Source organism: Mycotypha africana (genome assembly GCF_025528875.1).
Source record: "Mycotypha africana strain NRRL 2978 chromosome Unknown BDF20scaffold_5, whole genome shotgun sequence".
Lineage (NCBI taxonomy): Eukaryota > Fungi > Mucoromycota > Mucoromycetes > Mucorales > Mycotyphaceae > Mycotypha > Mycotypha africana.
This window is the reverse complement of record NW_026515729.1, coordinates 31675-58558: the sequence shown is the minus strand read 5'-3', so window position 1 is coordinate 58558 and position 26884 is coordinate 31675. Positions and strand designations below refer to the sequence as shown.

Sequence of the window (26884 nt, the reverse complement as noted above, 5' to 3'; positions counted from 1 at the left end):
TACTAGTTTTTTCATAAACAGTATTCAAAGGTGAAGCGCCTACGTAGTTGGATGATGATGACGTTGGTGATGTAAGTGTATTAGACGATGTAGTACTGTGCAGACTATTTACTGTTGAAGAAGATAAGGGCTGATGATGCATTATTCGTTCAACAGTAGGCTCAAACCAGAAATAAGTAGCAAGCTTCCTTGTTTTGAAAAATTGATGAAGCGGCTGTGTCAATAGACTGAAGGTCTGCGTCCTCATGTTTAATAATTGAGTTAAAAATTGATGATATTCTACGGATTCTCCATTGTCCAAAGGAGCAATCTCAACAAGCACACCACTGACCAAGCTACTGATCGATTGTGGTCCAATCATTCCTTTCATCAAATAATAGTAAAGCTCATCCGGTAATCTGTAGCCGATAAATTCGTGAATGTCGTTTGGAGCATGTTCCATGTTTAACGGTCGAACTTCGCCATCGTCATACATAACAAGATGATACTTTACAGCACAACGTGTACGGCAAAATAAATCAATATAGTTGGATTTGGAAACGATGGGGATATCGGAATAAGCCTGAACAGCATTGAACCCAGTCTTGTGTTGTTTGATTAAATCATGAACGCCATTAAAAGTGAAGCTGGCATGAGAAGAGGATGAAGGATTGCTGAGAGGCGGAAAACTGGGGCAATACTCAAAGCCTGCCAGTATACATATATCCAGAAATTGTTCGTCTGACACGTGGAGATCTTGCAAGACAGTGCGTTTACTAACCCAATTATAGTTCCCCTTATTGAAATCAATACTGGTGATTATTTTATCAACATCCCACATTAGCAGCTCTGATCCTCCACACACGTAGTGTACCAGCTGTCGAGGATGATTATACATATAAGCAAGCTAAAATTTTGCACATGCGTCAACAACAAGTCAATGACATTTGAAATGGTGCTCAAAGGCTATAAAATCAGTTTTGCCTTACCTGAGCCCAGGAAGAATATGGTGCTCGTAAAAACTCAATTCCGTGCTTACTCAAAATCGAACAGACAGCATTTATCAGCTCATATGAATGAATGCTACTGCTGCTCGCCCAGTTGCTCATAGCTAGGTCAATTTTGCCACGATCGTAGAAATCCCATGCTGTCGCGCGATGATTTGGTCGTGTATCTTCAGTTGAAAAGGGCTTATCTTTACGCAATATAGGTATACCAGAGAATACAAAGATAGGTATAATGCCACTTTGCCTGTTTCATACAAAGCAGTTAAGTTAATAAGAGCAAATTAGGTTGCTATTCCAAGTTAAACCAAATCTTTACTTGAATCCTTCCAATTCATTCTCAATGGAGCTTGTTAAACGTAAGGGTAAACCGCCCATGGCCGCAACAGCGTTTTCCTTTTGAACGACTTTGCGCACCCAATAATTGCCATCAATACCCAATCGCACGTCTTTCAATTGAGAGACAGCAGATGTTTGTATCAGTCTACGCTCTGCCGTAAATACTATTTACGAACAAAAAAGCAGGAGATAAGTTATCCGAGCAGTTTAAAGAGTTACGATGAGGTTTGTATAAATAAGATTCGCTTTGAAAAGAACAATAATTACTGTCGAAATGTCGAATAGGCATTGTGATTAAAGTAAATAGGAAATATTAAAAAGCGCTGAGGTATAACCGAGAAAATGAAAGAAGGCAGGTTTAAATTATTTCGGATTTCTGGTTTTTCAACTCAACTAGAAATGACTATGAATTTCGTGATCCTAATTTATGTTTCTTACGTGATACAGTAGGTACGGCTGTTGTACTGAATCATATTCATTATTTTTAACCCTGATACTTTGCATATGCGAGAGATTTTTTCACCATGTTCAACTCTTAGCAAGCGAGCTTGACGCCTGTCTTCCAAAGTAGCAGAAATAAAAAGGATCGCTTTTACCATTTAAACTAGCATCAAAATGTATAAGCGAGAAATAACGAAATACTTGACGCGTTTTGGGTGCAGAATACGTTTTTTGATCTTAAGATGAAGAGCCAAATTTGGCTGATAAAGATCCTTGACCGCCGATATGATTTTGAAGACAAATAGAACGCCATGAAGGAGCTGGACAGAAAGGTAAAACAAATTTTCGAACTATAGAATGATCTTACTCAGTCAGTATCTTAGAACCGGTAATACTCGTAACAGATGCTACATTCCCCTTAGAATTTGTGATTTAACTAACAGAGACAAATCGCCAACCAAAAAATCCTTTTTTTTTTTCTTTTTTTTTTTGAAGTTTATTGCAACGAAGAGAGCGAATGGATACGGGATAGATAACAGTGCAAATGTTTTATGTTGAAAGAGCAGATTGTTGTATCTGGGCTATATTAAAGAGCTAGAATATCCAGAGAAAAGTAAACAAAAAGGAAATCTGTGAAAGAGAATATTATCATAAATTAAAGAAGATACAACTTGGTGTTCAAGGTTTGCCTTTCTATCTTCTTTTCTCTTTCATATTCTTTTCATACTGCATATATAACATTCATATAGTTATCGATAGCGAAAAAGATGGGAGAACGTTTGTATTAAAAAAAGAGAGAATGAAAAATCCTTGTTCCTTATTTTCTCCAATAGTACGAATGCATACTATATACAGTATGAGCCTGTCTTTTATAGTCCAAGATGACGTGCAAGTGTTATTATGATTTTACAGTGTGATCATAATAACCCGTCTAGTATTTGAAGCTATGTCAAATTCGCGTTCAGAGAAGTGATCGTTCTAGAACTACATAAATACTATTCTCTATTCTTTTTGAAAAATCGTTGATTTAAACTCTTTAGAAGCTAATGTCATGTTCGATATCCAATTCATAAAACAATTTGAAAAATAATTCAGACTTACTGCCGTAACCAGCATGGTATACTGAAACAAATAAGATTCCAGGCACACTAAGACAAATAAGATTTCATCAGGCACACTGCAACCCTACTGGTGATTTACATATCTCGCAGTGGGCGTTTTACAAGTTATTAACTGGAACAACATTTCTCGGTTGCCATTACTACTTTCTTAATTCCACTATAAGCTCAGTTCTACCCCGCATTCGTATAAAAGACCATTCAAAATTATAAACCAGAATAAAATAACCTTAGAACTCTTGTTCGGTTTTGCTGACTCACTCAATCTTTATGTGGTAATCGCTAAATTCTACCTATAGGATTTAAGATCAAGAATAGCACAAAAGAAAAGAAAACTAAGATTACTGCTAATAATAAAGACTTATAGTGTTTGCTGTCTACGAAATGATTGTATTGGGATCTATAGCTGACACTGATGTATTATGGTTAAATAATATTCAGTGAGTCAAGAGTTTTCGTAAAAGAATGGGTCTTCCTTTTTTAGTGATACTGTAATTTTTGTCCATCCTAGAGTGGAATGATTTGTTATGTGCTATCCTGGCAGGTCCAGGGTTATTATGCAGCTACATCTATAATCTGATATCTATCGGCCACCAGTTGTGTAGCTCAGATACTGTTGGGAATGATCATAGATGTTAGCTAGAAAGAGATATTCGTGCGTGGTATTCTTTTAGATTGCGTAAACAGTTGTTGTATCTATAAAGAGTGATTGAGCCTTTTTATCTCCCACCATACTTTATTTCCAGAGCAGGGAGCAGTACCGTGACCTACTATGTTCTGGTTGTTGAATCAATATATTCTCCGAGTACATATACCAATCCTGCTATATACCTAAACGTCATATATCCATAGATAATCTAAGTAAAATATATTTCATAAAGATAACCTGTTCAGTTCTTATGTGAGATCAGCTACCTCACATAAGAATTATCCTTAATCCATATTCTTTTCTTATTTTATCTTTATTTGTTATACATTTGATCTAAAGTTCAAATGTATGCAATCGAACACACCGCTTACTAAACGGGAACGAAGATATGAGGAGTATCATATTTGAGATAAAGGGTTTTTTTTAAATTTCCTTAGACGTTTTGAGTGATTTACTCATATAATATATTGCCATCGTGCCTCGAAAACGACACTTTACATAATGAATAATTATTTTTGATATCAAGAAAAATCACAGTTGTAGTATTTGACGACTTGAGAGTTAAATATCACTTAATTAAAAACAATAAAAAGTTAACGAGATCAAACTAGTAGGTCTTTATTTTGAATCAAGTTAAGTTCAAAGAGAAGAAAAAATATCTACTGCAAAAATTTAAATATCTTCTTCATATTGCGGAACCTAGAAACTGACAGCTGAGTTATTCTACTATATATCCTATGTCAATAGTAACGTATTATAGCAAAATAAGTAAACTATATATCCTAAATGACAACCTGTTCAGCCTTATACGAGGAGCTAATCTCGTATAAGAATCATCACTTATTCTATATTCGTTTCCTACTCTACTTTATATTATTTCAGCAGTAATGAGGTGTGAGGATCTTGTATAATTTGTATACGAGTTCTCCACATCTCATATGATGCTGTCAACTAAACACAACACTTAATTCACGGTACTCATATATTAGAGTTTATGTAGTTTCTAATTATTTCTGGTTTGCAATATTGTATAATTCATCTTTATCCTTCATAAAGTGAATTATATCTTTAATATTTGTATATCATCTACCCTCAAATACGACAGAATATTCTTCTCAGAATTTGCTAACAATTGACATTCAGGACAACGAGCCAACCAATATGTGATATCAGACAGCATATTAGGCCACCATACTCTTGTCTTCATCAATTGATAGACAGTTCCTTGACCTGCATGGCCAAATCCTCGATGAAAGTCTTCAATTAGATCAGCTCTTTTTGAGAACGAGATGAATTTCAATTGTCGTTCGATCACATTTTTGTCTTTCGTCTTAGATCGCATTCTTTTATACACCACATTATCTTTAACTACAAAGCTGTCCTTTTCTTTTACTAGTTGTGTTCTCCATTTATCAGGCCAATCTTCTTCATGTCGCTTGTAGAACAGTGGCCAATCTTGGCAAGGGTCAGTTAATAATACTGCTTCAGGGTCTCTACATTTGTTTAGTAGATTGGTGTTGTATATATGATAAGATAAAAGTATAAGAAAAAAAAAAAAGGAAACAAAAGGAAATCAGTGAAGACCAAGTTATCTTCTTTTATTGGGTAGAATATTCTGATAAAGAATGAAGACAAAAACCATGTAGGAAAAAAATACTTCTATTTATATTTGTGGATATTGTAAAAAATTTTTCTATCGAGACTCTTAGGTACAAGATGACCTGATGATAAAAGAAAAGACATACCCAATTGTTACTGCACAGATCATCATGCTATAGCGGTGCCTTGACCGATTGGATCGGTGACAGGAGGTAAGTGGGTTGATCTAACTAAAGGTTCCTTTGACCCGTACTTCAGCAGTTTCATTATAACTAACGTGACGGACAGGATAAACTATTCCTTAATTCTGCCGACGTCTACGTTTCAGTCTTATTGAATTCTGTCAGAATGTAAAGGGTTAAAGTAAGGATCAACAAGTTAGAAGATAATAGCCTAAGTAGATTAGATTTATGTATTGTGGTTTGATGTGCTAAATAAAGTTATCTGATTTAATCAAATCCAAATACTATAATATCTTATTTCTAAATGAAGTCAATTATTCATCCAATGTTGTCTCGGATATACAGATGAAATATTCTTCCGTAAAAGAAAAGAATTGTTCTAACAAATCTATCACTCACGGTTATTCTAACCTTCATAAGGATCCGCAATCTCTTATTTCAGTATTATGTAATAATCCAAGAGTAATATGCTGTTGGATACAACAATTGGTGTGCTTGTCATTATCATTCAACTGGTTTACTGTCATATTATAAAGAAATAACGGATCCATTGAATGCTTGTTTGGTTCACTGCTCACACCGTCTTTTCGGCTCAACGCATCCGGTACAATGTTCTCGACACCTTTCTTATATAAAACTGTTGGTTGATATGTCTCCAGCTCTGCCATCCACCGAATCAACCTAGGGGACATTTTACTCGATGTATTGTAGTACTGTAACGGTAGATGATCAGTGTATACCTCGAACTTTGTACCTTCTACAAAACATCTCCAAACGCGACAAGCATGTATGATTGCTAGCATCTCTCGTTCTTGTGCCGGATAATTGCGTTCCGTGGATGAGAATTTTCTGGATTCAAAAGCGACAGGTTTCCACTGATTGTTTGCTTTAGGATCTTGTTGTAAGAGAACACAACCTAAGCCAAAATCACTCGAGTCACATTCAATGCGAAACGGCTTTGTCATATCAGGTATCAATAGGATAGGTGGAGATACAAGTTTATTTTTAATGAGTTCAAAGGCTGCTTGACAATCATCTGTCCAATCAATTTTGCGCACTTTATTGCCAGACCCTTTGGTTAATTCAGTAATCGGGCCAGCGATATCTGAGAAACTGGGTATGAATGCTTTGTAATACTGACAAAGACCAATAAAGCGGCGAACATCCTGTACATTTCGAGGAACAGGTGTTGTATATTGAGGCATAAGTCCGTATATAGATATTGACAGAGACAAATAAATCCTGCAATACTTGCTATGTGACTATCCCATAATATGACATTAGTCTCTTCTGGTACTTAATCATTCACTGTTGAGATTACATATGGATAAATGATATTCTTTATTGTCTGTGCATTATGAGATAATATTATTATAATAATAGAGTCCAATGCTACAGCATGTTCCATACATATTTTTATCCTAAGCCAGATAATATTAAGATAGATCCAATGGACATAATAGACTGAGGTATTCATGATATGAATGGCGCAGCAGAGACCTGAAGGTCGGATAAAAGATCTCTGGCTCAGCAACACCACTTGTATCAGGTATAGACCCAGACATTATCCAGAAAGATCATGTCTATTCCAGCAATTTCCATATTCTCTTAACATATCTATATCCGCCTATGAATATCCAATTGTATTCTTCCACATAGTCGTATCAACTGATATCAATGATATGGATGATTAAACATGTCTCATGTTACTGTTCTGATTTCCTAGAAATTTCCAAGCAAGCAATTCTAGAACTCCGCAAGGCATATCTCATTCTCAGATCAAGTTCCTGAAAAGTATAAATATGATCCCAAGTTGAAGTGTAGAAAGAAACGAGTCTTTGTCTTATCTTTATCTTTTGTCTTAATCGACTCTTAATAAACCTACCACAAGTTTCACAAACTTTCTCTTTGTCTTTCTATTCTTTCCACTATTATATCTTACCCGTACACAACAACAGGCCAAGATAAAATTGCTTCAATCTTTTTTTTAGACGGTTTAATACCTTCACCGGCAATAACCTCATGCCCCAAAAATGAAATGGATTTCTGATTAAATTTGCATTTACTTAACTGCACAACCATACCAGCTTCATCAAGTTTACGAAGAATCATGTCAATGTGTTGTTTGTGCAGGTCCAAATTATTCTCTTTGGTAAAGATGACTAAGTCGTCGTCAACATAAACTATACAGATCTTGTCGATGTAGTCCTTGGGAATCTGATTCATCAATAACTGAAAGCGTGGACCAGAATTTTTCAGACCAAAGGGCATCACCTTCCAACTGAATTTGCCATATCTTGTATTAATACAAGCTTTTTGTGAATCATCCTCAGATAATCGGATTTGGTGAAAGCCAGAGGCCATATCTAAAGTACTGAACAACTGAGCACCATGTAATTGTTCAAGGCACTCGTCAATTCTGGGGATTGGGATTCGTTGTGAGATCGTTTTCTTGTTCAGTGCACGAAAATCACAGACCATTCGTAGTTCTGGGGAACCATCAGGGTTCTTACTGGCTTTTTTGACAAACAAGACAGGGCAACCCCAATCGGACGAGCTCGGCTCAATAAAACCTTTCGAGATCAGTATATCCAATTGTCTACGTAATTCCTCCTTCAATTCTAATGGACTCATGCGATAGGGTGGTATCGACACAGGGATCGTATTTGGTTCCAGAACGATCATATCTTTAGTAACCTCATCGATACCTTTTCGGTTAGGTGGTAAAACATCAAGAGTGCCTTTAAAAATATTGGGATACTTAGCCGCAAATTCCGCACACCACTCTTTACTGATCCGTTCTTCGGGTGTCATTACCAGTTCAGTTGTATCGACATGTAACTGATGAACTGCAGTATCAGATGCATTAAGATGAATGAGATAACATTCCTCGACTTGATTTGTTTTTAATAGTCGATCAAATTGTTTAGCAGATAGTAAAAAGTTACAATCTTCACTGTTACTGTTGAGTGTTGCTGACGGCAGTGCCTTAGTAATAGATACAGTGACTCACAAAAGTGTGGCAATAATTCGGTCTTTTAACTACTTCTTGCTCTTTCTGCTCTTTTCATCATACAATTATATACATAACAGCAAGAGTATTTTTTATGAACAAGAAGATAAAAGCTTTCTCTTTCATACGATATAACTTTTGTACTGTCTCGATAAGACTAACATAGTAAAAATTGAGTTTTAAAATGACATATATGAATTTCATGCAAATTTGCGATCAAGGTTCAGGGGTAAACTACTTTTATTGAAGATTTAATACTTCGTAGGTCCACCTTTTGCCTGTATAACGGCTTGTATACGTCTGGGCATACTCTCGATGTGTTTCATACACATTTCTGCCGTAACTTTGTTGTACCAAACGTCGGCAACACGATCCCATAGCTCTCCCATGTTCTTGGGAGGTACATCGTACGCAGCTAGCTTGCACTTTAGACCAAAGATTTTCGATCGGATTCAGGTCAGGGGAGTAGGATGGCCAGTCAAGAACGTTAACCTTGTTTTTTCTGAACCATTCTTTAGTATATTTAGCAGTATGCTTAGGATCGTTACCTTGCTGCAAGATCACATCCTTCTTTTTGAGACCATAATCTTTGAGGGTCTCCATAAAGTCGCCTTTCAAGATTTCACAATATAACTTCGAGTCCATCCCGCCCTCAATCTTAGCAATGAACCCAGGCCCATGTTGGGTGAAACAACTCCATAGCATTAGGCTACCGCCACCTCCTTTGTACATGAAATTAACGTTGTGAGGCTTTAGGGGCTCCCCTTTCTTTACCCAAGTCCAAGTCTTACCATCCGACCCCAAACGGTTAATTTTGGTTTCGTCACTAAAGACAACCTTTTTCCAGTCATCGACAGTCCACTTGCTATGAGCTCGTGCCCATCTCAAACGATTGCGTCGGCGTTCATTAGTCAATGGCAATGCTGATTTCTTGATCTTGGAATCGAAATCAGATGACTTGAGCACCCTACGAATCGTTTGAGCAGAAATATCGTGCCCTTGAGCACGAAGGCTTCTGGAGGCATCCACGGCGGTTATATATTGACCGGTGTAGAACGATCTCGCGATCAGCCTAGCATGCAAATCGCTGATCTTCTTTGGTCTCCCCATCTTCGCATTAGGCTCGACTTGAATCTCTTTGGCGATTCGACCAATGGTCCTAGTAGAGACGCCAGTAGCGGCCGAAATAACTCTGTATGACTTTCTAGCATTGAGTTGAGCTATAATATCCATCTTTTTGTCGTAAGGAATGCTTCTCATTTCACTAATTAGGATGATGCTTGCTAATGGAGGCTAATGGCAGATTGATCTCGAATTTAACTAAATGTTAAGAAGAGAAACGCTTCAAAATAAGCGTTTCGCATGAATATAAAACTAGGAACCTGGTTTCGATTGGCTGATTTTGAAACTCTTTCTTTCTTTTCACAAAAAGTTGTGATGATCATCCTGCTGTGAATGGCGAGATTTCGCCATTTAGCAATGACAACTGTTACAATCAGTAAATCTGAAGCGAATGCAATGAAAAGCACACCAAACTGTAGCGAATAGAGTCTACTTCAAATATAAATAAGAAAAAGAGTGTGTTTTGTAATTGATTATGGAAGGAAAACTAGAAAATCAAAAATCACAAAACATTGCTACACTTTTGTGAGTCACTGTAACTTGTCGATCATGTTATTACTATTGTATGTGTGGATTTGCCTGTCATTGGAAGGTGCTATGGTTGTAAATCTCTGGCGACTTTTATCCAATGGTAGTTGCCATGTATGATGGAAGAAATCAGGAATAGGCTGTACTTGCCGTAACCAACTTTGTCCCAAGATGATATCAAATTTAGAGTTGAACACATACGCTTCAATTGTATCACCATAGTCACCTAAACATATTTGAAATACAGCGACAGTTGCAATAGACGACCGTTTACCATCAGCAGTCTCAACGGATTGATTCTGTATCGAACGTGTCGAGACTGCATACTGTAATATCCGTGGACTACAGTAATTGGCTGAGGCTGCACTATCTATGAGAACTGAAGAAGGTTTTCCTTGAATATATACAGTGTATAATGGTAATTTGGTACTGATGGTATCCACATTGTTCAGAAATTTAATATCTGCTTGCAATGTTTGGTGACTAATGATCGAAGGTTTTGTGAATAATTGTGATTCTGGCATTACACTACAAATTAAGGACGATGAATCAACATAATGGGTAGAATCGGAGTCTTTATTTCTGTTTAAATCATTCTCATATTCATTGCTTTCGTTATTAGGGATCTCATCGTATTCTTCAACATAATTGACTTGTAATTGACGTGCTTTATAGCGATTATCTTGTCTTCGAGGCGGTGAGGAACAGTTTTTCGCCAAGTGTCCGAAACCTGCACAATTGTAACATCTTCTGGACGAATTAGCATATCCATTACTGCGACCAATACGTCTCATTGGTGCTCTGCTATTAAAACGGCCACGAAAATCATTGGAAGATGGTAGTCCATGATTCTGCTTTTGAATTGCCATTAGCATGTCGTACAACTTCCTTTGCTCCAACGCTGATAGGTCCATTGGATCATCTATTTCTCCCGGCCGTGGGTTGTTCAAACTACGGTGTGTAGGGATCCCTTGTATTCTTGCACTATCCATTCGATTACCTTCATAACGGTATGCTGCGCGAATAGCTTCACTTAAACGGGGACTGTCTATGTCAATATTGTCTTTGATGTATATACGAGCATCTTCATCTTTGATTCCATCAATGAACCGATCTACAGCTTCTGCATCATTCATATTCTTGATGCCTAATTTGAGCTTGAGAAATTCATGTACATATGCTGTAACATTCGTACGTTGCTTGAGATTACGTATCTTGTCTCTGAAAGCCAGGGTTGCATTGTCAGGCTTGAAATATTCTTGCAATTCTCTTTTTAAGGATAGCCAGTCTTTTGGTGCCATCTCCTGCATAGCTAAAGTTTGATGCCAAATGCTCGCAGTGCCCGTCAATAAGGTAATTGCAAACCGTCCGGTCTGATTATTGTCCCATTCCCTGAATTCTTTATAATTCTCTATTGAACGAACCCAACTATCAATAATAAATGGATCCATGGTACCATCATAGGTTTTTGGTTTAGACACTAAATCAATTTCGTCCGAAGGTTGCTTGTTACTATTTGAATCCTTCAAAGCATTTGTTAATGCTTGTGTAAACATGGTGAATATCTCTTTCATTTGTTCTGTATTATCCGTCATTGTTATTGCTTTTTGTTCACTGAGTTGTTATTCTGTTTGATCTGATGACTTGATATTAAAAATCTTTTCTAAAAGTATATGTGCTTTACTATCCCAATATTCTTCACGCTTTGGCGTTGATTTTAATCGTTCTGTTATATTCTCTAAGCTGGTTCTTCTTATCGATTTGAATTTCTCTTGGTCTTCCTTAGTTGTTAATAGCTGAGCGATTCTCTCTTCAATTTCAAATTTATTCTTATAATCTGTGTCTGTGTCTATCTCAACACTCATATAAAAGGGTGATAGGTCTTGTGTAGAAAACTGTTGCTACCAATTGTCGTGTCCTGAATTTATGATTTACTTTACAGTCTATATTTTTATTTCAAAAGAAGAGAAAGTGCCCTGTATTCTGATTCGAATATCAAGCAGCTTTATACTAGTTACAATACTATGATATGACTGGATATCATTTGTGTCACACGACATTAGCTTAATGAGCAATACTCGCGTATAGTAGCTTCTTTTGCTAAAAAAAGAACTCTCCGGCGGGGAATTGAACCCCGGTCTCCCGCGTGACAGGCGGGGATACTCACCACTATACTACCGAAGAGAAGTATATTTGTGTCACAGCGAAATGGGATCCAATGGGATACACCAAAAGTACCAGCGTGCACGGTGCTAGTTCAGTTCCCGACGGGGATGACGCATGCAGTACTAGAAAAAGGCGTCACTTCACATCCCGATGGAAAGGAGTCGAGCTCGGAGTGGAGGAATGCGGCTGAAGCAAAAGATAGGGACCGGTGGCCATTGCTCATGACTGAGTAGCTATCGGGGTGTAAAAAAAGGAAGACTAGAACTTTCAATAGTGCAGATTTCAAATCTGAAATCGGAATTTGAATATCTCTACTCAGTCCGCCGGAAAAAATTGCCAAAGATTAGCCTGACGTAGTAAGAAGAGATTTCATGTGAAAATGGAATATCCTGGCTGCAGGCGGGCTTTAAATCGACTATGTGGACGATCAGGAAGCTCTCTACTATGCATGCAGTCTTTAAAGTTAGAAAAATCTGGCTTTGAAAGGCGTCTACTAGAATACAGATTAAATGATGTACTTGACCTTCCTTAGGTATACTGTAGTAAGAATGCATGTTGCCCTAAAGATACTGTGCACTAATACATTAAGACGTACAGCTTCAAATAGATGCATCACAGTTGATCACTATCTATTAAAGTCGGTTGATATGGCCTCTGCAGGTCGCGTAGAAGATAAGAAGTATCTACAGTATCAGTGGTGCGCGAAACGTATTTGTAAGGATTGACTATGATAGAAAAGGTATGTACTTAGCAAAGTAGCATACGTACAGTAAGCGACTGCTTAGATTTATACGAAACACTTTATTGAAACAGTCAGTTTGCATACAGTTTACTATTATTACGTCGGTTACAGTGCTGCTCTTAACCGGCTCACAAAAATATAAAATGATCTGTACAGTGCAATAGTTACGTGAGAGCTACGAAATAAAGACCACTAGATAGCCCAAACGTTATAGTAGTATTAGAAAAGAAAAATGACGTAATCATATGTTGTTACACAAAGCTGCAAATAAAAAAAACTTGATTTTGGGCTAAATGCAACATGATATAAATATGATTCAGTGCACCTTAAACTCTATTTTAGCGTACCTGATGCAATGATAACGTATCATTATGATGTAGAGAAGCTGAAAAATATATAAAGGCGACATTTTTTCACAGTTTTCCCCATTACTGTATGAGCAGGACCAGTATGGTTATTGCCTTTGAAGGGACGAGATGCACGTAGTTGTTGCGACATACTACCCCAGTAAAAGTTAATCAATATAGGTTCAAATTATCCCTGGTACACTCTATCTCGCCCGTAAACCTCCCTGTACTTACATTTAGAAAAAGTTGTAGTATACTGTATAAAAGTGAAAAAAGAATAAAAAAAGAAAAAGTGAGGAACCGAAATTGGCTGTCTTTTATATCTTTCTTTTCTGCGCTGCCAGTCACTTTGATCAGATAAATTTTTAAAACAGTCATGCAGTTACTGTACCAAAACTTCAAGCAGGGGACATTCAAACACAAAAGATTAGACATACAGTGACTCACAAAAGTGTGGCAATAATTCGGTCTTTTAACTACTTCTTGCTCTTTCTGCTCTTTTCATCATACAATTATATACATAACAGCAAGAGTATTTTTTATGAACAAGAAGATAAAAGCTTTCTCTTTCATACGATATAACTTTTGTACTGTCTCGATAGGACTAACATAGTAAAAATTGAGTTTTAAAATGACATATACGAATTTCATGCAAATTTGCGATCAAGGTTCAGGGGTAAACTACTTTTATTGAAGATTTAATACTTCGTAGGTCCACCTTTTGCCTGTATAACGGCTTGTATACGTCTAGGCATACTCTCGATGTGTTTCATACACATTTCTGCCGTAACTTTGTTGTACCAAACGTCGGCAACACGATCCCATAGCTCTCCCATGTTCTTGGGAGGTACATCGTACGCAGCTAGCTTGCACTTTAGATAAAACCAAAGATTTTCGATCGGATTCAGGTCAGGGGAGTAGGATGGCCAGTCAAGAACGTTGACCTTGTTTTTTCTGAACCATTCTTTAGTATATTTAGCAGTATGCTTAGGATCGTTATCTTGCTGCAAGATCACATCCTTCTTTTTGAGACCATAATCTTTGAGGGTCTCCATAAAGTCGCCTTTCAAGATTTCACAATATACAGTGACTCACAAAAATGGCTCAATGTTTTGGGAATTTTGCATAATTTGTACTTCTTCTGCTCATACTGACAGTAATCTCTGTACCAATCTAGTAAAACGTTTACATATATGAAAAGAGCATCTTCCTAGTTTTGTAATAACATAATTTACATTAATTTGTGCATGACTTTTATATATGGTGGTAGACCGATAAAGCTAAGATATACCAAATTTCATTAAGTTTTTGTTCCTTTTATTTGCTGTAAAAGAGAAACTATGTAAACTAGTACTTCGTCCAGCCCCCTTTAGCCTTAATAACGGCTTCGATTCTCTTTGGCATGCTTTCTATATGCCTCATGCATAATTCGGGGGTGACTTTGTTATACCAAACATCGGCTACACGTTCCCAAAGCTCCCCAAGGTTCTTCGGTGCACTATCGTATGAAGCAAGCTTGCATTTTAAGTAGAACCATAAATTCTCAATTGGATTCAGGTCCGGGGAGTACGAAGGCCAGTCAAGAACATTTACCTTGTTTTTTCTGAACCAATCCTTAGTTACTTTGGCCGTATGCTTAGGATCATTATCCTGCTGAAGGATGATGTCCTTCTTCTGTAGGCCATAATCTTTTAGGGTCTCCAAGAAGTCCCCCTTCAGAATCTCGCAGTATAACTGCGCGTCCATCCCGCCCTCTATCTTGGCAATAAAACCAGGTCCATATTGGGTGAAGCAGCTCCACAACATCAAGCTTCCTCCACCTCCTTTATAAGCGTAGTTGACATTGTGGGCTTGGAGAGGTTCTCCCTTTTTGACCCACGTCCACGTCTTTCCATCTGATCCTAGACGATTTATTTTGGTTTCGTCGCTGAAAACGGCCTTCTTCCAGTCTTCAACCGTCCAATTTTTGTGAGCCTTTGCCCATTTCAACCGATTCTTGCGACGTTCATTAGTCAATGGCAATGCCGACTTTTTGATCTTCGAATCGAAATCGGCTGATTTGAGGAATCTGCGTATCGTTTGTGCAGATATTTCATATCCTTGTCCTCGAAGGTTCCGGGCAGCCTCAACCGCAGTAATAAATTGCCCAGTATAGAAAGATCTAACAATCTTTCGACCGAGCAATGCGCTGATCTTTGCAGGTCTGCCCTTCTTGCCATTAGATGCACATCCAAGATCGGTAGCAATTCTGTCAACTGTTGCACGCGAAACGCCCAGAGACTTCGCAATATTTCTGTGAGAATCGTTTCCATTCAGTCTGGAAATAATATCCATTTTCTTGTCGTAAGGAATAGGTCTCATGTTGCAATTAGTGTTAATGTAGTTGAAATGTGGGGTAATGGTAGTCGATGGAATCTAATGAAAGTTGTAAAGGGAATTTCAGGGGAAAAAATGAAACATAGAGCTGCTTCATTATGCGAAATACAATATGCGAAACTGTCTGGCCCTTAAAATACATTTTTTTTTTGTGTTTTTGGAAGTTCATTAGTGATTCGTGAATTTATGCAAAATGCCCGATTGTCGACATTGCAACAATTCATGTTCCTAATTGCAGATGAAGTGGTGCGATGTCAACGAAACTTATACCAATAGTACTTGTGGTATTGCTCTTTACTGTCGTATAGCTAAAATTAAGCTAAAAATACTCATTGTCTAGCTACAGTGAAAAAACCGCAAAATGCAGAAACATTGAGCCATTTTTGTGAGTCACTGTAACTTCGCGTCCATCCCGCCCTCAATCTTAGCAATGAACCCAGGCCCATGTTGGGTGAAACAACTCCATAGCATTAGGCTACCGCCACCTCCTTTGTACATGAAATTAACGTTGTGAGGCTTTAGGGGCTCCCCTTTCTTTACCCAAGTCCAAGTCTTACCATCCGACCCCAAACGGTTAATTTTGGTTTCGTCACTAAAGATAACCTTTTTCCAGTCATCGACAGTCCACTTGCTATGAGCTCTTGCCCATCTCAAACGATTGCGTCGGCGTTCATTAGTCAATGGCAATGCTGATTTCTTGATCTTGGAATCGAAATCAGATGACTTGAGCACCCTACGAATCGTTTGAGCAGAAATATCGTGCCCTTGAGCACGAAGGCTTCTGGAGGCATCCACGGCGGTTATATATTGACCGGTGTAGAACGATCTCGCGATCAGCCTAGCATGCAAATCGCTGATCTTCTTTGGTCTCCCCATCTTCGCATTAGGCTCGACTTGAATCTCTTTGCCGATTCGACCAATGGTCCTAGTAGAGACGTCAGTAGCGGCCGAAATAACTCTGTATGACTTTCTAGCATTGAGTTGAGCTATAATATCCATCTTTTTGTCGTAAGGAATGCTTCTCATTTCACTAATTAGGATGATGCTTGCTAATGGAGGCTAATGGCAGATTGATCTCGAATTTAACTAAATGTTAAGAAGAGAAACGCTTCAAAATAAGCGTTTCGCATGAATATAAAACTAGGAACCTGGTTTCGATTGGCTGATTTTGAAACTCTTTCTTTCTTTTCACAAAAAGTTGTGATGATCATCATGCTGTGAATGGCGAGATTTCGCCATTTAGCAATGACAACTGTTACAATCAGTAAATCTGAAGCGAATGCAATGAAAAGCACACCAAACTGTAGCGAATAGAGTATACTTCAAATATAAATAAGAAAAAGAGTGTGTTTTGTAATTGATTATGGAAGGAAAACTAGAAAATCAAAAATCACAAAACATTGCCACACTTTTGTGAGTCACTGTAAAGGCACCCAGTAACTACTGGGACGAAATTTTTTATTTTTTTCCGGCGGACTGAGTAGAGATATTCAAATTCCGATTTCAGATTTGAAATATGCACGATTGAAAGTCCTAGTCTTCCTTTTTTACACCCCGATAGCTACTCAGTCACGAGCAATGGCCACCGGTCCCTATCTTTTGCCACGTCCAGGAATGCTAACTCCACCAAAATTAAAAAAAGATTTAGACCCAATGTACAGAGGGCTAAACAGATGCAGAGCAGACATAGGTAATATCCCTCAAGAATGTAGATGGGCTTTTAATTACCATTATATTATTATATATATTAATTTAGTAAAATCACCCGATAATGTACATAATCTTTAGATATCTTGACTATATAAAGAGATAGAGATTTTTAAAAGAAAAATAAAGATTATTCAAGTTTTATCTTCCATTTAGTCTTACGGGTCGAACCTTAGGTAGTTCGGTACATTATTATTATAAACACTGACATTTGGTAGCAACAGGTTCACTGATCTATTAGATATGGATACTCCAACTCCACCCCCTCCTCGGGTATATCCTTCTGTTAACGCACATGATGGAGCTAGACTACCCATACCAGATACATACGACGGAAGGCGAGACGCGATGGTAATTGACAGCTGGATCAGATCGGTTGACCAATACTGTATCTAGGTTTTTATGCAGACTGGTCCGATCAACGAGGTCTGATGTTTGTAGCTGCCCTCTTTCGTCACAGTGCGGACGCTTGGTATAGAACGATCGAATACACTGACGAACAACCTCAGAATTGGAATGAGCTAAAACAAATGATTAGAGATTTCTTCAGACCCGAAAATACAACACGCTTGGCTCGTGATAGAATCGCTAATTTAAGACAGACAGGTTCATTAGTTGACTTTATTAATGCTTTCATGGATATAAAGGTTTCATTACCCAGCATGACCGAAGAAGAAGCTACGGATAAATTTGTACGAGGATTAAGGGACAAGGACCTTCGTACTTATGTACGACAAGAGGAAGAGGACACTCCAAACGGCGATCAAGGCTGCCTTGACTTACGAGAGTGCTCACCAGGAAGAAAACTTGGGGCCTACAACAATACAACACCAACCTATACATCAACCAATAATCCGTAACACTACAACATACGGAAATGGTTTTAGAGAGGAGACAACGGTAGAACTACTACACCAACTAGACGGCCAAACTAGGCACCGTACTCAAGATAACTACACCATAGAAAGAAGAGGCTTTCAGAACAACAATAATAGACGACCATTTAATAACAATAACCGAAGAAACTATACCAATACGTGTTTTTACTGTCATCAGCCAGGACATATCAAGCGCTATTGTAAGGTCAGAATAGCTGATATCAAGAGATTGGACGAACAACACTCCCGGCAATCGTACAATGGGAGACAACAACTACATAATATAGATAATATAACTGACATTATTCGTGATAACAATAAAATCATTGACATTGACAATTATTTATCCACTGTTGAAGAACTTAATTACCCGGTATTAAAACCATTTAAACTGCCCACACCTACTGTATCTGTCCCGAGGAATTATTGCCTATACAATATGAATCTGACTCAATTATTGAACGGCAATATCTAGAAGAATTGAACAGTATAGCTACAGCACTTCCCTTATATACGGGCATCTACAATGGAAGAAAAGTAAATGTACTTGTCACGTTCTGACCTCTAATTCATATAACAATCTGAGAAACAATCCAGATTTACTGCCTTTACCAGTTATAGTGTACTGGAACAAATAAGATTCCAGGCACACTGGGACAAATAAGATTTCATCAGGCACACTTCAACCTTACTGGTAATCTAGATATATCTCAGTGGCGTTGTACAATTCATTAACAGGAACAATATTACTCGGTTGTCACTACTACTTTCTTAATTCCACTATAAGCTCAGTTTAACCTCGCATTCATATAAAAGACCATTCAATTTCTAAACCAAAATAAAATTATCCAAGAACTATTGTTCGGTCTCGCTGACTCACTCAGTCTCCTACATTTAAAAACTTATTAAATAATAATTCTGATATCTAAGAATATCACAGTACTCATAGACTCTGGAGCATCCGAAAACTACATCTCATCACAAATATTACAGCAAACTCAACCTACCATCCTTATACCAGTTCATGACAGGCAAGTGGAAACAGCTGGGGGTGACATCAAGACAATCCAGCATAAGGTAAAATTGGACATTAATCTGAATGGGGTATAGAGAGACAACATTACGGCATTTGTATTTGATACAAAATTTGACGTTATACTGGAGCAAGCATGGCTAAAGCAAGCAAACCCAATACCAGACTGGATGACAGACACATGGTACAGTACTTAAAACAAGGATCAATAAAGCCGATACCGAACGGGACGACTAAGTGTAAAGAGGGAAAAACCAGACTGAACTATTTGATGACACACAAACAAGCAGATAGAGCTATCAAAAAGGGAAGTGAATATTTTTTACTATACATACAAGATCCACAACAGGAAAGAAAACAACCACTATTACAAACAGACGATTATTGGAATAACCTCATACAAAAATTCAGTAACAGTATTCAGTAGTAAACTTCCAGCATTACCACCAGATAGAGGAGTACACCATACCATTAACACAGGAAGTGCCAAACCAGTTTCAAGACAACCATATAAAATGAGTCCAATAGAACTAGACGAATTAAAGAAACAATTGAAAGAATTATTAAAACTAGGTTTAATCCGCCCAAGTGCATCACCATGGGGTGCACCCGTCCTTTTTGTTAGAAAGAAACCAGAACCAGGATCTAATAAATCAGGTGAACTTCGAATGTGCATAGACTATCGACTACTCAACAAAACGATCATCAAAAACAGTACTAGTTTACCAAGAATAGACGAATGTCTAGAACGTTTGAATGGAATGCATTATTTTACCAGTTTGGATCTGAAATCAGGATATTTTCAAGTAAGATTGGCAGAAGAGGATGAGGATAAAACAGCATTCAACACAAGATATGGACAATTTGCGTGGAAGGTACTACCTCAAGGACTAAGTACATCACCAGCAGCTTTCGTGGCCACTATGAATAAAGTATTAAGTCGTTTTATCGATAAAACCATACTGGTATACCTCGACGATATCCTTATTTTCAGCAAAACGTTGGAGGAACATAAAAAGCATGTAAAAGAAATTATGGAAACACTACATGAACACAACTTTGTGGTAAACCTGAAAAAATGTAAATTTGCACAAACGGAATTAGAATTTTTAGGATTCAGAATATCGTCAGAAGGGATCTCACCTAGTGTAAAAAAAATCAAAACTATACAACAATGGCCGAGAATGAAGAACGTACAGGAAGTACTGTACGTTTCTCCACTTTGTTCATCTTTGCATCTTCGTTGTATCTTTGGTGTTGGCACAACGGCACTCCGCAAATAGCAATTGCAAAACATCCGGATGTTGTGCATAGGAATTGTTAATGTTGGTATATTACAGTGACTCACAAAACTGCGACAATGTTTTCAAATTTTGCATAAATCGCAACTTTACTATCAATTTTCCTTAATAAAGATACAAAATGAAAACGAGTAATAGAATAAGGACCCTTCAAGCTCTTATTTCATATCTAGTTTGTGGCATTTGCATGAACCGATCACCCATCAATTAGGAAAATTGACCGATGGGCGAATTTTTGGACATCACGCATAAAATGAGAGATGTCAAAAGATCACTTGCCTACAGAAAAGCGAAGGGATTTCTGAGTTCTAATGGAGTCAATTACTATTAGTACCATTCATTTAAATGCTTTTAATGCTTTTTTCCGTTTTTGTTTCGTACAATTTAGACATTTGCACCTAACTCATTAGTCATTACTCCACATTTACAACTAATCACCTTTAACTCTAGCGATGAGACCAATTCCTTATGATAAAAAGATGGATATTCTATCTAGACTTAATGGTACTGAGTCAAACAGAAGTATTGCCAAAGCTTTTGGAGTTTCAACCAGAACAGTCGACCGCATTGCTAAAGATCATCAATCGGCATCTGACAACAAAGGTGGTAGACCATCTAAAATCAGCAAATTGCTCGGTAGAAAAATTGTAAGATCTTTTTACACTGGGCATTTTATGACAGCTGTAGAGGCTGCCCGGAGCCTACGTGCTCAAGGGTATGATATTTCTCCTCAGACGATACGCAGATTCCTGAAATCTGCAGACTTTGATTCAAAGATTAAGAAGTCAGCTCTGCCACTGACTAATGATCGACGAAAGAATCGCTTGAAATGGGCCAAAGCTCACAGAAACTGGACGGTTGAGGATTGGAAACGAGTTGTTTTTAGTGACGAAACTAAAATAAACCGTTTAGGTTCGGACGGAAAGATGTGGACTTGGGTTAAAAAGGGTGAACCTCTTCAGGAGCACAATGTCAACTTCGCTTACAAAGGTGGTGGAGGAAGTTTCATGTTGTGGTCCTGTTTCACTCAATATGGACCTGGGTTCATAGCCAAGATCGAGGGCGGGATGGACGCCAAATTGTATTGCGAAATACTGAAGGGTGACTTTATGGAGACCCTTAAAGATTATGGGCTTAAAAAGGATGATATTGTCTTTCAGCAGGACAATGATCCGAAGCATACTGCCAAACTGACGAAAAAATGGTTCCAAAAGAACAAGGTGAACGTCTTAGACTGGCCTTCATATTCTCCGGACCTTAATCCAATTGAGAATCTGTGGTTCTACTTGAAGTGCAAACTAGCAGCGTACGATACAGCACCGTCGAACCTAAATGAGTTGTGGGAACGAGTTGCGGAGGTCTGGTATAATAAAGTTACGCCAGAACTATGCTTGAAACATATAGAAAGTATGCCAGCGCGAATTCAAGCTGTTATAAAGGCAAAAGGAGGGTGGACGAAATGGTAAATCGATGGATGTTCTCTGTTATTTGTTGTCACATCAAATAAATTGTTGCTCCGAATCTGTATGCCCTACTTTAATCCCACTTATCTCATCAGTGTATCTGACTAAAACTTAGCACATCTTATAGTATTTGAAAGCTGAAAACCATAGCTTTGCAATGGTGTAATTTTTTTAGTAGGTTTAGGAGGGTCTATATACTGTACGGTCAACACAAAGATTATTTATGCGAAAATTTGAAAACATTGTCGCAGTTTTGTGAGTCACTGTATACGTGTATCGTCCTGTACCAATAAAAGTGTTAGAGAGCTATAAATAGTCATTATTTACTCATTCATCTGAATTGAGAGTTATTTGATAATTTGCCAAAAATAAACATAAAAGCAGATGTTTAGCAACTGCTACCGTCAAAAGAGAATAAGAAATTTAAGGATGATCTTACCGTTGTACTATTAATATTGTTCCCCGCCATTTTTTCAGGTACAAACGATTTTGTTAAATCCGATCGGAGGCTTTACAGGTTTTGTTTACAGTTTACAGTTTAGGAAAAAAAAACTTTGATCTGTGCCGTTTAACGTTCCAGCAGCTTGGCAGTCTGACCTGTTACAAAAAAATGAATTATATAGGAAGGGCTCTCAGAACGAAAAAGGCAAAAAAAAACAAAACCAAACAAACAAGTTGCCATACCTATACATCCAAAATCCAATAGCAGCTCAGATCAGTTGGGCATTACAGTTGCCTTCACCTTGAAGCTTTCATAATTTACCGGAAGTAACAAAAAGCACCAAGCTAGCACAAGTATTGCTATACCTTGGCAACGGGAGAAACAGGAAAAAACTACAGTAGACGTACGAATTTCAAAATGTATACAGTATAATGAGTTTCTTGTACACATGTCAAATTATAACTTTTTTGCCTTCCAATCCATCTTGATCTGTCTATCATTATGTAAAACACCACTAGAAATATCAAGAAACGCGTTTTCCGTAGTAGACACAGTACTCTTCCTGTTTCTTTCAAGAAGGACGCTTGGGCTGTTTTTTCTGGAGAGAAGAGAATTAACAGAAGATCTAATAATCGTATCTCTTCTGCAGTACAAGATGTTTCCGCCGTTCCAATAGATATCGATGAGAGCGCTTTCAGTTTCCTGGAATTTGATGATGAAGTTACCGGTTACTATAAGACTGAAGATGATATTGATGAAGAGTTGGACGCAAGTGTTGAGGATGGATTGTTCAATGACTCAGATGACGATGTATTTGCGGGCTACGACGGCCAGATAGATGATATGGAGAGTAAGTATTCTTGAAGTGAGGAGGTCACTCAGTTTGAAAGTATAGATGACCGACCCTTTGCATACTTAACCCTTTCTTTTTTAACGTATTCTTTTTAACTGCAGTTGTGGATGCCCACCAAGATGTAACCACCGTTCAGATGATGCCTCTTCCCAGAGACGATGAGTCCACTGTTCCATCATCAGCTTTATATATTGAGCGTTCAGTCCAAATACCAAGGAATCCATTCACTACGTCCGAAATTCATAATATTAGATGTTTTCAAATCTTCAAGGATAACGGTATCAGCATTCAAAGCAGTAACGAGCTAATTACCGTCATCAACAGCTATATTGCAAAAGTTTTAGCAGAAAACAATAGTAAGCATCAGCATTCCATTCCATTATACAACAGTGGCTAGGCTGCTTACCGCTTGAAGTACAATATACGCTAACGAACACCTTCCCTTTTCATAGTCCAATCAAGATATGTCAACTATGATATACTGACATTGCGTGCTACATTGGCTTTGATTCGTGAAAAGCTACCTCTTCCCTTCGCTCGTGAGCTTGAAATGTGCAGTAATGGTTGCTACTTGTATGATGCTGTTGCGGACTATGATAAAGACAAGTGTCCGATTTGTAAGAAGTCTCGGGGTTCTGTAAAAAAGACGTTCTTGAAAATGGTGTCCTTGAAAGACAAGTTTTCACAAATGCTGGCGTGTGATGAAGTGCGTGAGGCATTGGAGTATCGCAGTGAAGAGTTTAATCTACAAGCCTTCCAGGAAAACGAAGATAATGACAGAGTGTATCGTGATATATTCTCGGGTGAGGTGTATCAGAAATTCTTAAAGTCGCATGGTTATGGTAAGAAAAAGCATGACATCTTTATCGTCATTAATATGGATGGCTTCACATCAAAATCGAGCTCAACAGCCATGGTGCTTATCAACGCGATTGTTCTAAATCTTCCACCAACTGAGAGGTACTGTGTTTATCTTTGAAGCCTAGACGTGCCAACTTTATCAGGATACACTTTAGAGTTTCTAATACAATAATACCATTATATATTCTTATTTTAGACTCACCAAACGTAATGTCATTCCTTTGGCTGTTTTATACGGCAAAAGATATCAAGAGCTTTCTTAAACCGATTTGTGATGAACTAAAGGAGCTGGAAAAGAAACCTCTGCGAGTTTTCAGAAATGGTGAATACATTACTGAAGCTAATGTGTACTGCCTTGGAGTCGCTTCGGACTTGATGGAAGCATCTAAGTTGATGAAACATTCGGGTAACGTTTTAGCGATGTTAACATTTTTCCGAACTGTTTCAGCTCTGTTGCACTGCTCTAATCATTATTGTTTCCTTCTGAACTTACAATAGGTCATCAAGGTATATACGGTTGCAAGTGGTGCAAAAGTAAGATACACACGTCAGATTTTGCTACACGTTCCGTCGCTAACAAAACTTTTCAAATCATTTCATATTGTCTAGCTGAAGGACAGCATGCTGAAGACGAAGGAAAGCCGAAATCCACTATGTATTTCCCGTTAAGACACCAGGAGCTACGCACGATAGCTAATCTATTGGCAGAAGAAGTGAACGATGTAAGCCCTTAGATGCTTGATAGTAGCTTTTTGTGGTACAAAATACTCATCTTAAAGTCTTTTAATTGTTGATAGACATCCAAGGAGAGTTGCAATTGGGGAATCCATAGTCGTAACATGTTTGGCGATCTTTGTACTTTTAATGCTCACTTTCAGCTAATGGACGAATTCCACTTGTTTACAAACGTTGCTCGACTAATCCATGAAGTTGTATCCCCTCCATTCAATTCGAAGTATAAGTATAATGGAAATGCCGACACCTATCCTTTCCTTCTAACATGTCGAAGCTATGGTCCTCCTATAAAGCAAGCTACTGATATGTCGAGAGCTGAAATCACCCCTCAATTCCGTGCATCATGGAAGGGTATCAACATCTGCGATAGACTGAAAGGTCAATATCGTAGTACCGACTGGATAAATTGGCTGATTAATATTGTACCAACGTTGATAACGCCAGCATTTATGGATGAAGATGCAGCAACAGCACTTAATAAGCTTTGTCATGCTGTCAAATTGGCGACTCAGTGGACCATATCAGAAGAACAGCTTACCACCATCCGTAATAATATCGAAGCCTTTTTCCGCTTTCTTGATGCATGCTTGTTACAGCGGCGTATCTCAAAAACGTTATTCCGCATCAACCTCCATATGCTTTCCCATATTCCTGGATTCATAAAAGCACAAGGTAGTTTAAAGGCCTATAGTACAAGAGCCATGGAGCGAAAGATTGGTGCGCTGAAACGAGTAATGAATGCAGCTCGTTATGCAGGTGAGAACGCTGGCAATATTATCGAAATCGAGAACATGCTGTCTTTCCTTCAAAGTTCCGGTATCATTGATTTTGATGCTCCTTTTGCCAAACAGTCCGATCCACAAAGCTTTCACGACTATCCCTCAATAGACAAAACAAAGCCACAACTCTGGTCGCCATTCCAGGCTTTTGACATTCTTCTAGGCAGTACAAGCAGGCAAACAAAGTTGCACATCAACAGCACCCTCAACATTTGTACACTTGCCATATCCTTGCTTCATTATATTGGTCGCATCAAATGCCAGACTCAATCTAATACAGCGTTCTCTTCCGCTGAGCTGTTATATCCTATTAAGTGTTCCGGAAGAATGTGGAAGGATGATGTTGTTTATCAATCAGAATTTTACCGACAAAAAAACAAAAATATCAGCAGAAGTGGCTACCATGTGTTGTTTCGATACGCCATAATGTATATCATCGAGGGTATGTGCATTGTCTATTCACATTTACAGTATATGCGTTTGTTTAGTATTAATTATGCCTTCATCGCAATTTGTCGATAATAGTCGTATTTCCAAATCGCAAGAATGTTGGTATGTTGTTAAAGTCTTGATCTTTTTTAATTTCAAGATTGACGATAGACCAGAAAGCTTTTACATCCTTGGTGAATTGCTGGAAGGTTCCTTATCTCCTACGAATAGTTACATTCCACGAGTAAAGTCACTTGGTGCGTCAGTAACGAATCGATATGTTGTAATCGATTGTAATGATGTTGTCTGTCCTGTCGGTCTCGTTTCTGTTTTAAAGCCTGCTAATGATGATGATGATGTTGAAGCGTGCTTTGTTTCATCCTTCAATACGTTGTGACACCTGGCGATGCCCTGTCTGAGAAACTGTTGAAAAATCCAGGCAAGGTCTCTAATCTCTTCTTGCCTTCATAATTTACAATATCACTTATTATATCCACCTAATATTAGTAAATAATATTATATATACTATCCACTTATATTTACTACAGCTGGCTTTTTCTTCCTTTAACGATTCTCATTTCGCTTACTTTGCGATTTCAAGATCCATGCTGAGCTTGTCGTATTTGAGGGTAGATGATATACAAATATTAAAGATATAATTCACTTTATGAAGGATAAAGATGAATTATACAATATTGCAAACCAGAAATAATTAGAAACTACATAAACTCTAATATATGAGTACCGTGAATTAAGTGTTGTGTTTAGTTGACAGCATCATATGAGATGTGGAGAACT

At 37.9% G+C, this 26884-nt stretch overlaps 1 protein-coding gene and 1 non-coding gene across 2 annotated transcripts; one reads left to right on the top strand and one right to left on the bottom strand.

The window, feature by feature from the left end:
- Positions 1 to 12086: 12086 nt before the first annotated feature.
- Positions 12087 to 12158, bottom strand: BDF20DRAFT_t78. Its single transcript has one exon. It is a non-coding gene; the product is annotated as a tRNA-Asp (tRNA).
- A 12228-nt stretch (positions 12159 to 24386) lies between these two features.
- BDF20DRAFT_803712 (uncharacterized protein) lies at positions 24387 to 25795 on the top strand (the record flags this gene model as incomplete). The annotated part of the gene is made up of 3 exons (XM_053076449.1): positions 24387 to 24549; positions 24642 to 24798; positions 24976 to 25795. Coding segments are annotated over 3 exons (1140 nt in total), but the record flags the coding sequence as incomplete, so codon positions are not given.
- Between the last annotated feature and the right edge of the window lie 1089 nt (positions 25796 to 26884).